Source organism: Fundulus heteroclitus, chromosome 19 (assembly GCF_011125445.2).
Source record: "Fundulus heteroclitus isolate FHET01 chromosome 19, MU-UCD_Fhet_4.1, whole genome shotgun sequence".
Taxonomy (NCBI): Eukaryota; Metazoa; Chordata; class Actinopteri; order Cyprinodontiformes; family Fundulidae; genus Fundulus; species Fundulus heteroclitus.
The window spans coordinates 23,391,352-23,406,291 of NC_046379.1; the positions used below are offsets into that span (position 1 = coordinate 23,391,352).

Sequence of the window (14,940 nt, forward strand, 5' to 3'; positions counted from 1 at the left end):
AAAACAATACACGCAAAGACTCTGTGGTTCTGCAAAGTCAGTGACTCAGGGCAGCTGAGTGCAAAAGCATGACACACATTTCAGGTGTGAAAACGTTGGATCCACCTCCTTTCTCTTCCAATTTGTGTTGATATCAAACTAAAAACGATAACCTCTGAAGTAGTACTGTCACAAACAGTGGAAAAGCTTTTAAATAGCAGTGCATTTATAGGTAGATGTGCCTAATTTTTGTCAACGGGAGCACGCATATCAACTTCTATCCAACACATCTTCTGCTGAACAGCTCATCATCTCATCAATTACACATACGGCCAGTCTGTAAGCCATACATCACGGTCTAAAGTTGCTGGTGTCCAATGAGACAAGGCGGTGAATTATTGATGCCGGACGGTCACTGTTGCATGTGGCATCCTCTTTATGAGAAGGTATCGATGTTCACAACAAAAGACATAAAAGAATCTTAAAAAGAGCACGCGTAATCACTGAACAGAAAACAGAACATTTTAGACCCATTTGTTAAAAGGATATTTCACCACAAGCCAAGGCGGTAAAGTTGTATTTGAAACAAACTGCTGAGTTTAACTGTAGGCTTTTATTTATTTGCATACCTTTAGCTAAATGAACTGCAGTCATATATGACTTTGCCTGCTTTTTAAGCTGAAACCCCGTATGATTCTAAGTGAAATAGCTGCTGGGTTGAGGGCATCTGCTGTTAATCACACGATTCAGTAGCAGCTCAGAGGGGTCAGGGAGATGTCCTAGTTCCTCTGGGACAGCCGGTAGCCATGTCGCCAACCGTGCAAAGTTACCAGCGGCTTCGCCGTGTAGTCGACATACCTCATTCTCTGATGGGTCGTGTCATCACGCTGAAGTTTAAACACTCAGGCTGACATCAGCCCCCAACAGTATCTGCCTCATTTAACTTCTGCAGTTTATTAAAGGATAAGAAATGTGGCAGCGGCTGGGTATAAAACTCTTTTAAACCAGAAACGGGCAGAAGGTGCATTGTTATTGGCTGAATATAAACGTTCAGCACCTGTACGAGACAAATGCTTTTCCAGACTTTCATGGCGCTGTGTATTACAACATATGAATATGCATGAGAACGCAACCAAGCCCTAAAACTGACACCTTTAATAATGGTGCATGAGGTGAACCAAAGAATGACTTGATACTAACCATGCAATCTTATCCCGTGTAGGTCCAGTGTCCACGGTCCTTTTTTTCTATTGGTTGTAGACCAGTTATCAACGTCTTATTTGTGCTCCAGTGACTTTGTGGGCACACCACCTGACTGTGGTGTAGTGTATCCTTATTGCACATTTTAGAGCATGGGTTTGGCAAGTGAAGGACCTGAAGGACATTGTTGTTGATGTGTTAGAGGGAGTATTACTGCACATAGTGATTCAGATGCCTCTGAACTTAAATAACCCCAGAAACTTCAATATATATATATATATATATATATATATATATATATATATATATATATATATATATATATATATATATATATATATATATGAATAACTGATATTGCAAAGAATCCAGATAACTTATTGTAATGTTAGAAGAAACAATGCCAATATAAGCCATTGGAATTATATACACTTTTATGAAGGATATTTGATATACTGTAGGTGTAAATGGCTCACCGCCCAGGGTGGCACAGGCTGGGGGGAGTTGGCACGAGGACTCACCAAACAATGACATGCATTTTTCTCTGTTACCCCTCAGATGGTTTTTAAAGTCATTTACGTGTTTTTGTTTGTTTTGCCTCTGGACTTTTCTGGACTTTTCTTCAGCCTGTTACCTCTCCGCCACCAGCCCCTGTCCCATCAGCTCAGTCAACAGTGAATTAGCTCACATCAACTCCACCTGCTGCCAGTAATTACTGTCAACTCTGGTCACCTGGTCACCAGCTTATATATACCTGCTTCAGCCAACTCACCCCTGCCAGAATGTCTCTTCTTGTCTGGTGTGATGTGCCCTGTCATTATCAGTTCCTATGTGCTCAGCCAGCTGGACTCTTTAGTTAAAAGTGCCTGTGTCGGCGTGCTGCAGTTCTGCCTGTTTCTCCATGAGTCTCAGCTGCTCTCTCTGCCCGTTCTGGTGGTTCCCCGATCCACATCGCCTGTCCTGGTCTGTCACTACCTACATCCTCTGGTCTCCTGCTCATCCCTCCCTGCCTGCACCTTCAGCTAAAATTCATCTGCCTAGTCTGGTTCTGTTTGCCTGCCTCACCTGCCATTATTCATCCTCACAATAAATCTTTTAAACATAACTCTGTGTCCGGCTGAATATCGGGTTAACCAGCAGTAATCATTACACCATTGCCCCAGAGTGTCCATCCATCCATCCATCCGTTTTCTTCCGCTTATCCGGGTCGGGTCGCGGGGGTAGCAGCTTCAGTAGGCAGGCCCAGACGTCCCTCTCTCCATTCACTTGGGCCAGCTCCTCCGGGGGAATCCCAAGGCGTTCCCAGGCCAGCAGAGAGACATAGTCCCTCCAACGTGTTCTGGGTCTCCCTCTGCGTCTCCTCCCGGTGGGACGTGCCTGGAACACCTCACCAGGGAGGCATCCAGGAGGCATCCTGACCAGATGCCCGAGCCACCTCATCTGGCTCCTCTCGACCCCAGAGTGTCATTTATTACAACTGGCTCAGTTTCAAATCCACCCACATCTGTTTTGCTTGATGCCTCAGTCACTAATTGTGAGAAAGTGACATCACTTAGACAGGGAATTGGTAGACTTGTTAATGTACTTGTCTCTGCTGGGTCTGCTGTTTTTGAGCAGTTTGGACCAATGTCTCTTCCTTATTAGTACAAAATTGTGATGAGAACTAATAATTGCTCACTTGACTTTCTTCCGATCAAGTTGCTGAAAGGGTTTTTTAATATAATTGGTCCTACTCTCCTGTTTTTTATTGCCTTATCTTTTAGCTCAGGAATTGTGCCAACTGCTTTACAAAATGGGAAGGTAGAAGAGAAGAAAGGGAAGAGAAAAAGATGAGACACAATGCCAAAAGGGAGAAAAACAGTAAAACCAACCAAAACAGTTTCACAGGTAAAAACAAGCAACACCTTGATGACATCACTGAAAAATATGTAGTGTTAATACAAGAAGCATAAAGTGACAGCTAAAGCTAAATATCAGGTTTTCTGTATAGAAGTGAATCTGTAAGCACCTGGGTCCAAGCACCTGTAGGAGTTTGTAGGAGTGCACCTGTGTATGTAAGAGTTATCCATAAGAAGAATGCTAAAGAGTGGTTGTGAATGCCAAATAACGCCCCCCTCCCCCCCACCCCAGTGCTATGAGGCAGACATCAGGGGAAAGCAGAACCCCCAGACCTCCGAAAGTCCAAGAGGGACCAACACAGGGAAAGCTGCCTGCCCCATCCCAGGGAAGAGGAGAGGAAAGCCCCAGGAAATCCCCCAGCAGCCACAGTGCCGAAAGCCCCTGAAGCTCCAGCTATGCCGGAGCTGACCCAGGGACACCCGAATCCCCCCTCGTTCACTGTACGCACTGCTGGGGTCAATAGTACCCTTAGTCAGAGGGGTGGCACTAACCACACAGCACGCGGAGAAGACCATGATCATGATCATGGGGAGCAGAAGAGAAACAATAACAAAGCTGTTTTTTTAAACTGTGAGAAAAGATCTACTCTTTTCCCAATGTGGACAACAGAGTCAAAAATCACTTTATTCTTTCTTTTTGCTTCGATCGTTCTTCAAGTCTCCTCACTATATAGGGTATATCTAGTTCATTATCGCGCCCTAAGAGACTGTGGTGAAAACTGCATATCTCTAGTGAAACAGGTTTTCAGTCAAACTAAATATTGTATAAACAGGAGCACACACTTGTTATGAGGTCAGTACAGCTCAAGTGTCCAGACATACCTCAAGCCCTCAAGGCACTGTATTCTTTCTTTAGTGGCAGTTCTGACGTTGAAAGCCGACAGATGAAAAGCTGATAATTTCTTTTGTCTATTGCCCCCTCACCGATTAATCATTAGATATTGAAACTCAAAGTTTAGCTGCAAAGCCCTTTGTTTAAACTGACTAAACAGTTTGGCTCAGAGTACTTTCCATTTTCACTCCCCTTGTCATAAAACCCATTTCAGCTTGAAGTAGCAACTTTAGAGTAATAATAATTAGCATTTCTAATATGTAGTTTTTTATTACCAGTTTAAATTATTGGTAAGTAGATCTTGTTACAGTTGATGATAAAAATGTATTATTTACCAATTCAAAGATATTTTTGATATTTTTTTTTTAAGTTTCCTAAAGTGAACGTTCCAAGTGTCTTTAAGTATTTTTAATCAAAATATAGTAATTTGGGTATTGATATTAAACTGGTCTTGAAAAACATGCAGACATCAGCTTACTTCTCTAATTTATTTTTGTCATGTTATTCAGTGGAATGGGAAGAATTTATTCTTCAGACTGATTTTTGATAGATGAGAGATTATGACTGATTTACATATGAATATTATTAGAGTATTAATTGCTACAGTGCTAGATTCTTCACTCTCTCAGTACTGTAACTTTCCCAATCGGCTTAGCTGGAAGTGGGCCCTAAGTGAAGTTTTGCTCTGGACCCTATACAACTTTTCGCCAGCCCTGCTAATAAATCACCTTGCTTAGACAAGCTTCATAAATTGGCTTTCCCGGGGAAATCTATTAAATTATTGTTCTCTTGGGTAATGCAGCTAATTTAGTCCACTAACCTAAAGCTGATCTGTGCACAGTTGGATCTCCATCTAGTGGTCAGAGGGTTTTAATCTAAGAAAGTGGAATTATGGGTAAATCACACTCTTGCTCCATCTACTGTGTTACTAACTGAGAGACTAACCCAGGGAGTAAATGTCCAAACAATGCATGTCATTGAACCTTATACCACGGTTGTCATGGTAATTATTCATGTGGACAGGCTCTTTGCATTGCTCCCCGTTTCCTTTCCAGCATCCAGGAAATGCTGGATCTTTTTGCCTGTTTCCAGCATGCAGACTGCGTGGTGGGGGAATTAAAGTGACACAGCAATAGAATAACACGAAACTAAAGCAGAGCAGCTCACAAGGGTGAGATCATTGAAAGGGGGAGTAACCCATTAATGGACCAGAATCACTGAGGCTCAGGATCCAGACATTTATCAACCTAGAGGAAGTATCTTACTGTGGAGATAAGATACGGAGGGGAAAAAATCCCCCAGATCATTGGGCAGGCTTATGACTGCATGTTTTGTTGCCTTGCTTTGCTCTCCATTCCTTTACGAGGCACAGATGGACAAGCAGCTGATGCAGGAGGCAGTTTTCCTCTCTGCGCACTCATGCTAGGACCCGAAGGCATCTTGAAATAGAAATTCAAAGGAGGAGGAGGAGGAGGACAGAAAGGAGGGAGAAGTGGGGTTGGGAGGGGGGGACTTGACAGAGAGCACTGCTATGCCAGGCTCAATACCTAGCATGGCTGTACAGAAGAAGAAGAGTGTCATCCCTCCACCGCAGGGACCACTTTCTACATGTACCATCAAGAGCCAAAGGGTTGGAAACAAATCCGAAGGAAGAGGGGGTTAGTATCTTTATGCTTATTCTAAAACAGCGTTTAGTAGATTCAGATCAATGTCATAATTTCAATCCAAACCAAATTGACTAACCCATAGGCACAGAATAATAGTTAAATAGTGAGACACGTACAGATCTAACATCTGGATGACATATCTCAAAGAATTGTTTAATGAAATAGTGGTTTCCTTTATTTCTTTGTGCAGTTTTAGAGGCATTTTTTTTTATTATTTTCATTTTTGCTTCTGTTTGTTATGGTTATGCTACTTGTCAGGAGCTAGCCTTTTACACACAGCCTGTTAATAATGATGCTTTTATTTGGAGCCGACCCTGAGGCCAGCGTGTTTGTATCAGCTTCTACTTGGGACGCTTGTTCAAACGGATTTTATCAGGCTTCTGCATCCATGACATGTCACATGTTGAACTAGAACAAGTCTGTTTACAGATAAAGGATAACTGGAATATAAGGGTAAAAATGGGTATAAGCGTATGTAAACAACAAATGGTTTATTTTTTTTTCAACTGAATGTTATGTTTCTTTATTATTCTTATTTTATTTTTAGAGAATGGCTCTAATGTCAAACCAAGCCCACAAGCAAAGAACACAACCAGCTTTGCCAACAAGTCCATCCAAATCTGCAACAACGTTACCCCGAGGGTCTCTGCAGGTTAGTCACTGAAAAGCCGGCCCAAGGCATAAGCAAACTAAACCCCTACGTCCTGAAACTCTCACACTTAAACCATCTTGGGACAGGTATAGGTAATTTTTCCTCTTTGTTTTGGCTTTTGGCGCCATCTGCCATTGGACAATTCCTACTGACCCAATTCATATCTGCCTTTTGAAGATTTTATACTCACTTTGACTATGAATAAAATAATTTTACAGTCACGATGTAAGGAAATCTTATATAACTACATTAAATAACATCTACAACTGGGAGCTCACCTAGAGCTGTTTAGGTTTAATTAGGTCTTTGTCTGTTATGAGTCAACCGGCCCAAACAGTCGCAAGAACCAAAATAAATGGAAGCAGAATTTTATAAAAGACTTCCAGAAAATAATGTGAATTTAAGTTCAAATGTGAGATTTAATCATGTCTGTGACTATTTATCTTCCTTTAACCTTGCCTGCAAGCTGAATTCTCTCGGTATTTGTGGGTTCACAAACACACGAGAATCCATCTTGTACCGCTCTGGTTTCAACCATTTGTGACAGAACCAAAAACGGTTCAGGCCAATCACGTTGCAGTATTGTGGTTTAAGGCGGGACATACCAGCGCAACGAAAGCAAGAGCTGCTGAGCCCACAGCTGAACCAACATAAACATGGCAGCACAGGAGGAGAAACGCGTAGCTGTTGCTATTACATCTGTTTTGTAAGAACCCATGATTACATCTGATGAATTACATTTTTGAAGGAAGAACAGCAAGAAGTGCCTTGACTAGCTTACCTTCTTGTGGTTTTGCGTGACAGTGCTGCTTATGTTTTAATGTGATACCGTGATTGGCTAAAACCAACCGTTGGTAGGTGAGCACTAGGCGTCGCTTCACCAAATTAGCTTGGAGAGTTCTGCTCCTTTCCCCAAACAGATTTGATGGAGCAGTCCCAGATTGATAATGTGCAGAAGGTAGAGAGCTATACATTATTAATCTGGCTGGCTAAATTATATCTCCCTAACTACTTGACCTTTACAAACAAAATAAACTGACATCTAATGGTTAAAGTACATGAAGGGTATGTGTTTTTTTTACAGATACTAAATGGAAGTAGGATGATTAAAATGCATTACATGGCTATGAGATGGGAGTACAAATTAGGCCTCTGAACTCTTTTAGTTGTCAACTTATTAAGAGTGAGCCACCTTCTACATCAGCTTTGTGTTTTCTAAACCCTAATTTAAACTGACAGAAACTGTGATTTAAAACTTTGATAAGTGAAAATATAGTATAAACTATGTAAAATATTCAGGTATAAGCATGTAGGAAAATGGATGGATGGAAGTAAAATATTTTGAGTATGACGGTCATAATATCTGCCATAATATCGGTCGTAAAACTGCTACTGCAGATCTAAAGTTTCTGATGCTTTAGTCTCAGCTGGTTTCATGTTTAATGCACACTGTAACATTTTGACTGAATATGTATGGAAGCCCAGCCAGTCACTCTTTGCCCTGCTTTCCAATCCGACCAATTCTGTGTGAAAACACAGATAGGACTGTGTTTTCACAGTCCTATCTGTATAATAATTGTAAGGAATAGGTCAGAGAAATAATCCAGTCTCCATACTTTTTTTAGAGCTTTCGCCTCATTCAATCCTTTATGGCAAGTACAATTGCAATTTGTAAGCAAAGAGTGATGGGTCTGCGTTGGCTTTATTTGGAAGTCGGTCTGCTAAAGCAAATTTAGCTTAGAGCCTTAGTCAACCTGGAGTTGGCAATGCAAAACTCTTACAATACCCGTTGTTAATTTAGACGGATGACATTCGTTTAGAGTTCCTGAAATCTCTCCAACATTATATTCAGTTGGGTTTTCACGACCTACTACCATTTACACGATCCGTTTGTATTTCACAGCTGGTAACGGACTGAACGTCGACGAAAGGCTCAGGGCAGCGCGAGAAAGAAGAGAAGAGCAGCAGAAGCTGTTCGGTATGTCCATCGCTGTCGCTACCTCCCCTCACCATGTTGACACGCATACGGTATGAAACTATTTCTACTGCCTAATTCCCCCTCAGTCTCACGGGAGCTGAGCCGCCTGGAGCGGGAACAGCGGGCCAGGCGTTACTATGAGCAACAACTACAGGAGCGAAGGAAGAAACTCCTGGAGCAAAGGCTCAAAGAGGAGAGGAGGCGTGCGGCTGTGGAGGAGAAACGCAAGCAGAGGCTAAGAGAGGAAAAAGTGAGCTTTCATAGTAGATTTTTTTCCCCCATTTAAGTGTCTAACTACTACAAACACGGCTGTAGGTTTGTTTGCTGTTTTTTCCCCCTGAATTAAGGAACGAAATGAAAGTGCTGTGCGCAGGACAATAGAGAGGAGCCAAAAGGCCCAGCAGCACCTCAGTCAAAGCTCAAGAGGCAGGAGGCCCACTAAGAACGGTAGGAAACATACGTGCGCCTGCTCCTCTCAGCTTCTCTTAACGGTTTGTCTGCACAGGCTGTCATAATGTGTCACAAAAACGCAGTATATCTTGTGGAATGTGTTATCTGTTGCTTTTGCTCTACTAAAAAAAACTTTACGCTGATCAATACGCCAGCTCCACGTCGCTTGCCTCTGACAACATGGGAGAGGAATCTGGTCAGTCGCCTCCTCACCCCTACATGCTCTTATCTGGCTAGAAGCAAGAGTGCTACTTGTAGGTCAGGAGAAGAAGGTACACCCTTCCTTGCAGAAAGTCCTTACAGCTTTACATGTTTCGCTGCAATTACAAACCTTTTTCGAGCTGACTAATTTGGCACTTTTATTCTTTCATATATCATCCCTTTTTTCACTTTCCACACCATACCATTGCATGTTTATTTATTTATTTATTTTTTGTGCCAAACTGCATTTCTTTACACTGGTTCAGTTGTCCATGTTTGTCGCCGTGCAGCTTCATGCCTCCCAACGACCGCCATCCCATCCCCCGCCATCATCACACCCAAACTCCAACATCAGTCCCTTTCAGTCCGCCGCAGGCCGCCTGCCTCACCTTGTTCCAGTGACACCCAGCAAAGAAGCATCAGCCCCGCACAGGTAAATCCGCCCCCGTTACGTGTTCTTGCAACATAGTATTGCGCTCGTATTTACACCCCTTGAACTTTTTTTCCGTCTTGTCAAAGCACAACCACACGCTTCAAGCTGTTTTTAATTCAGATTTAATGAAGTAGCCAAAGACAAAGTGGAGCGTGATTGTGAAGTGGAAGGAAAGGAAAAGGTTTCATGGATTGCAAAGTTTTTCCCAGAATTTTATTTAGGGGCAGTAGAGTATTGGTGGCGGTGGCCCCATGATGCTGTGGGGATACTTTTTCGCTTGCAAGGAAAGTAAGCCAGAGCTAAATTACAAGACAATCCTGGAGGAAAACCTGTTTAAGACTAAAGAAAACCCCCCAAAAAACAATGTCATCTTCCAGAAGGGCAAAGACCATAAACCTGCAGCCAAAAGAATGGAAGGGTTCATGTCCAAGCATATTTGTGTTAGAGTGGCCTAGTCAAATCCAAAAGGGCATGTGCTGCTACACTTGAAAACAAATATTCAGTGTGTGAAAGAGCAACGTCCATGGAAACATAACCCGAAGGTTCTCACTGTGGTGAAGGTTGTTGTGCAAATTATTGATTTGTGCTTCTGATTACAAATGCATGCCACACTTTTCAGATTTTTATTTTATTTTAACGTAGTCTTTGAAAACTATTCACAACTTTCCCCCTTTTATTTTCAAATTCTGCAGTATTGCAGTGCAATTGCAATGTATGGTATACCACATATATTTCCAATACATTGGAATAACATGACAAAACACCTCAGGTGGTGTGAATGCTGTCGGACTGATTTAGGCTTTATGCAAGTTATCACTTTATCAATCGAGCTTCTGTCTATCTGTAAGATTTTTTGTTCAGACTTGACTATAGAGCATCTGCTAACGTTTTCTGGGTATTTTTATTTTTTTTAGATCAAACTAATAAGACAACAAGAAACCACGAGGAAGATCGCCAACAGTGGCTCTGCCAAACGATCCCGCGTCGCCGTTGACAACAACGCGAAGGGATCCATCTCCCGTCAGAGCAGGAAAGCCTCCCCGTCACCAGAACGGTAGATAAACGCCTCCACCTCCATTGTTCATGTTTCAGCAGCAAACTGATCCTTCGCTCTCCGGTTGGATCTTAAAGGAGCCCCAGAAGGTCACTCAGCAAACACTCGACCCCGCTGCGTCTCGAGCTCCCAGCTGTTCCCGAGGAGGATGCTCCTGCTTGCGGCCCGCCCCTCTCTGCTGGTAACACACGGCCTGTCACTGAAGCAGACAGAGGTCAACAAGCGACGCCGAGAAAGGAAAATCTCCTGGGGACGCCACGTTCAAAGCTGCCTGACGCGCAGAGAGACGGCTCACCCAGAAGAGCAGAAGATGGAAGTAAGCGAAACGAACGTGTATGATAAGAAATGTTTTACACTGCAAAAACAAAACTAAAAATAAGTTAAATCTTCTTGAAATTGGTGCATTTATCCTTGATTTTAGCAGGTAAATAAGATAATTTGCCAATGGAATGAGATTTTTACACTTAAAATAGGAACAACTCATCTATATCATCTTATTTCAAATGCAGTATATCTAATTATCTTATTTTAGGGGTGAAAATTCTCACTCCATTGGCAGATCATCTTATTTACCTGCTAAAATCAAGGATAAATGCACCAATTTCAAGAAAATTTGATTTGTTTTTAGTTCAGTTTTTGCAGTGTAGAATCTCTTTATATATATATTTTTTTTTTTATAAAACTTCTCCTCTTTCAGCTCCCCAGCCTCCAGAGGTCATTTTCCGTCTTTCGGCTGGTACTACGGACCCAAAAGAGGCCTCGCGACTACTGGCTGAGAAGAGGAGAGAGGCCCGAATCCAACGGGAGAAAGAGGAGCAGGAGCGTTTGCAGCGAGAGGAAGCTGAAAGGTTAGGAAAGTGCAAAGTACATCTCCGACGTGAATCCCACGGGAGGCGGCCGTTTGCGACCGTTGTGCTATAACTTCTGTTCAGGCTGAACCGCGCCGAACGGGAGCGCAGGCGGGCCGAGGAGCAGGCCTTGCAGGAGGCCGAGGTGCAGCGTCTCGTGGAGGAGAAGAGGCGCAGGGAGGAGGAGGAGCAAAGGAGAGCTGAGGAAGAGAGAGCTCAGGCAATGAAGGAGGCCGCCCTTCTGCAGAAGCAGGTGCCCCCCAAAAAAAAGACATCTTTATTATCCCAGGAGAAAAACATCCTTCTGCTACATCCACTGTATTGGTGGCATGTAAAAAAATAATCACTTCATGTTACTAATCTGGGTTTTACACAGAGAGAGGAGGAAGCTGCTAAAGAGAGAGCTCGAGCTGAACAAATGAAGCAGGAGCGAGAGATGGCTGCACAGAAAGAGGAGGCGGCGCGCCAAGCGAGGAAAAAGGTTGGCCTCTTTTGAGAACGAGGTTTAAAATAGACAGCGCCTCACAAAAGTGTTCATACCCTATTGTTGCCCTGTTACCACCGTAAACAAAGTTATTTTAGCAGGATTTTCTGTGAAAGATCAATGGAAAGCAGCGCAAAACTGGGAAGTGGAAGGAACGTGACACACGGTTTTCAAAACCTGCTTTTATAATCACTCCTTTTACTCTGACTTCCCTCAGGATTAGTCCTGGGATATAAAAAGTATCCCAGGACCACATCAGGGGTAACATTCTGGAGATGTTCCAGGAGTCCTGAGCTTTGAAAATCTGTAAGGGAACGCTGTTCAGTCCATCCTCTGAAAACGTAGAGTATGGCACGGGCAGGGCAAGAGACTGGGTCAGAGAAGCACGGGTCCGTGGTAACTCTGGAAGAGCTGCAGAGTTACCACAGCTCAGGTGGGAGAATCTGTTGACAGGACAATTATTAGTCGTACAGTCCACAGATCAGACATATGAGCCATGGCTGCACAATATGTCACAAATACTGTATATTGCCATTGCTATTTCAGTGTGGGCAATATTAATATCACAAAGGACCGTTTAAAATGCAGTGTCCGTTAATGTCTTCCAAGTGTCGGGAATATCCGCTTTGTATGTCAATAATGTATGGAGTCTGTTAAATGGAGTCTCATTTCAGTAGATGTCCACACCAGGATGCTAAAAGTCTCAGAACCTGCTGGAAGTTTTCAAATAAGAGATGAGGAAACAGCAGAGCCATCTGGCCAGTATTTTGCTGCATTCTTCAGCAATCCTTACAGAAAACCTGTCAGAGACTGCTAAAGACACGAGACTTAAGTAGAGGTTCACCTTCCTGCATGACAATTATCTAAAATATGAAGTCAGAGCTGCAATAAAATGGTTTGTTCCGTCATGTCTCACAACAAATTTGACCGGAACAACTGCCGTTTACAGATGCTCCATCCAGTCTGAGCTTTTTGAATGGACACAGCTGATAAAAACAGAACCCAAAAGACTGGTGAAGATTCTCAGTCATCCAGGTCATGGTCATTCCAAAAAAAAGTAAAAAACAAAGCAACTGGACTTGGTTTCCATAGTTGAAGACGTTTTGGTTCCTCTCCAGGAAGCTTTCTCAATTCAAAAAGTCTGGAGTAATGTGCAGTACCAAGCTTTATACTACTGCCTAACAAAGGCCTTGTAATGGCTTAGATACATTTACATCGCTCCTTTAAGCCAGGCCAATAACGACCCTAACGACTCCTCGTTACAGAGGAGTGGACCAGTTTCAGTTCAATCTGCTGGCTTAATGGCTTTAATGACTGCTCATTACTAAGGGGTGAACCTGTTTAGGTTGAATTTGCATGTTATCTAAGCCATTACAAGGCCTTTGTTTGCCAATGGTATAAAGCTTGTTACTCCACATTACTCCAGACTTTTTGAATTGAGAAAGATTCCTGGAGAGGAAGCAAAACGTCTTTAACTACGAAAAACAAGTCCAGTTGCTTTGTTTTTTACTTTTTTTGGAAGAACCCAAGAGACTTTCAGCTGTAATTGCAGAGCAGTACAAGCTCTCCCTAAAGCACAGACTGAGTTTGGCTGAATCCAAAAGCACAGCACACTTTTTCAGATTTTGTTGGAAGCCACTTTCCTACCACTTCACGATCACTGGTAACATTTCGTTGGTCTGTCCCATAAAATCCTAACGGAACAAAACTTTTGTGAGGTGACAAAAACGTCTTCAAGAAGCATGACTCCTTTTGCCAGGCATCGTATGCAGCTCAGTGATAACATCAAACGGCTCTGTCTTTTTCTTACAATGTTATGTTTTCCAGCGGCTTGAGGAGATCATGCGGAGAACCAGAAGAACAGATTCCCCAGATATGGTGCGATTTACCGACTCTCATCTCGGCTTTTTTTTAAAAACAGCACACGGCCTCGGGTCTCTGGTGACGCACATTCAGTTTGGCCTCACAAAAAAAGCCCTTCTAATGCTTGATATCTTTTGATCACAGAAATTCGTGTCGGCGAGGACCTTGCCAAAGGAAAACACGGAGCCTCCGCACAACGGCACAATAGAGGATGCCGTCAAGATGGCGGTGGGGACTAAAACGGCGCCGCTCGGGTTAGGCAACGAGGACGACGCGGTACCTGCCGTGGCCTTCAAGGAACGCAGATCCCTCAGAGCGCTTTCTGGCCTGGAGGAAATCCAGACCAAACAAAGAGCAGGTGAGGGCAAACTAAATCGCAAAAATGCTTCATTTTAGCGACTTTTGATCTGGTTCTGGAAACCTTTCAGTTCGGAATCAGGATTCTTCTGTTTGAAGGAACATAATTGTAAAAAAAACAAATTGTGTCTTGGTGTGTTTTCTCCCCCTGGTGTCGTCTAGAAGTCATCTGAGCTCCTCCTGGGGCGTCCAGGAAAGCCGCCAGTGCTGCGATTCGTCTGCAAAGCTACTAAAGTCACTACAGCACAGCCATTCTGCTTCTCTGCAGCGCCTTGAAAGAGCATGTAACATTACAGCTTTGCCTCTCAGTGAGGACGTCTCCAGTAGCCAGCAGCACAAGTATCCGGCAAAGTTACGCCACAATCATGTTCTTCACAGCAGGGTTTGAATCAAAGATGTGTAGCCGTGCTCCCCTGCTGTTTGCTAGCGGACACAGCTAATCAGTTTAAAGGAATAGCCATTTTATCAATAAGAACTTATTGTCCAGTTATTTTTGCTTAAACCTATTGCTGCTTACTCAGCACTTTTTCTTAACTACTTTTTTTTTTTTCTTTCCTCAGTGGAGCTTGAATAAATCAAGATGCAGTTAGCACTAAACATGCTGTTAAACTTACAATCTTAATTGTGTACCTTTTGTAAAATACAGCGACCGCATATAAAAGCTGCTATAATGACATCGTTTCCAAAGATACGCTTTAACTATGTGTTTACAGTGTTTTAGAGGTAAGGATGCACAACGCCTTTTTGTTTCGTTTTGTTTTTGCAGTACCGGTTGCTTTAATTGCCTGCAATAGCGTCCCAGAGCAAAATCTTGTGGCTGCAGGTTAAATGGGTGTTAAACAGTAAATGCATAAAAAAATGTGACTTAAACTTGATCCTATACCTTCAGTAATGTTCTAGACCATCACAGGTTAGCTTTAAAAATGTTAGAATATATGGCACATATGAATAAAGCTGATGCCACATTTCAGTCCTTTTCTTCTTTTTTTAAGTAAAAAAACGTATATAACAAATAAAAAAAAATGCATATTAAAAATGAAACAA

At 42.7% G+C, this 14,940-nt stretch overlaps 1 protein-coding gene across 3 annotated transcripts; it reads left to right on the forward strand.

Annotated features, from left to right (window-relative positions):
- Positions 1–5,047: 5,047 nt before the first annotated feature.
- LOC105932420 (ensconsin) lies at positions 5,048–14,866 on the forward strand. Of its 3 annotated transcripts, none has more exons than XM_036150863.1 (14): positions 5,048–5,567; positions 6,124–6,228; positions 8,132–8,206; positions 8,293–8,456; positions 8,554–8,653; positions 8,812–8,928; positions 9,124–9,290; positions 10,205–10,344; positions 10,422–10,660; positions 11,042–11,192; positions 11,277–11,445; positions 11,569–11,673; positions 13,504–13,897; positions 14,059–14,866. In XM_036150863.1, the coding sequence occupies exons 1-13, from the start codon at positions 5,441–5,443 to the stop codon at positions 13,675–13,677; spliced, it is 1,833 nt and encodes a 610-aa protein (XP_036006756.1). In that variant the 5' UTR covers positions 5,048–5,440; the 3' UTR covers positions 13,678–13,897; positions 14,059–14,866. The 3 variants fall into 3 exon arrangements, with proteins under 3 accessions (XP_036006756.1, XP_036006757.1, XP_036006758.1); XM_036150864.1 differs by having other exon boundaries at positions 9,148–9,290; XM_036150865.1 differs by lacking the exon at positions 8,812–8,928 and having other exon boundaries at positions 9,148–9,290.
- The last annotated feature ends 74 nt before the right edge of the window (positions 14,867–14,940 follow it).

Bases quoted from the DNA above. Each gene is read 5' to 3' on its own strand.
- LOC105932420 (XM_036150863.1), top strand. From the start codon at position 5,441: ATGCCAGGCTCAATACCTAGCATGGCTGTACAGAAGAAGAAGAGTGTC. The intron at 6,229-8,131 runs GTTAGTCACTGA...TGTATTTCACAG, and splicing joins TACCCCGAGGGTCTCTGCAG to CTGGTAACGGACTGAACGTC. The intron at 8,457-8,553 runs GTGAGCTTTCAT...CCCTGAATTAAG, and splicing joins AGAGGCTAAGAGAGGAAAAA to GAACGAAATGAAAGTGCTGT.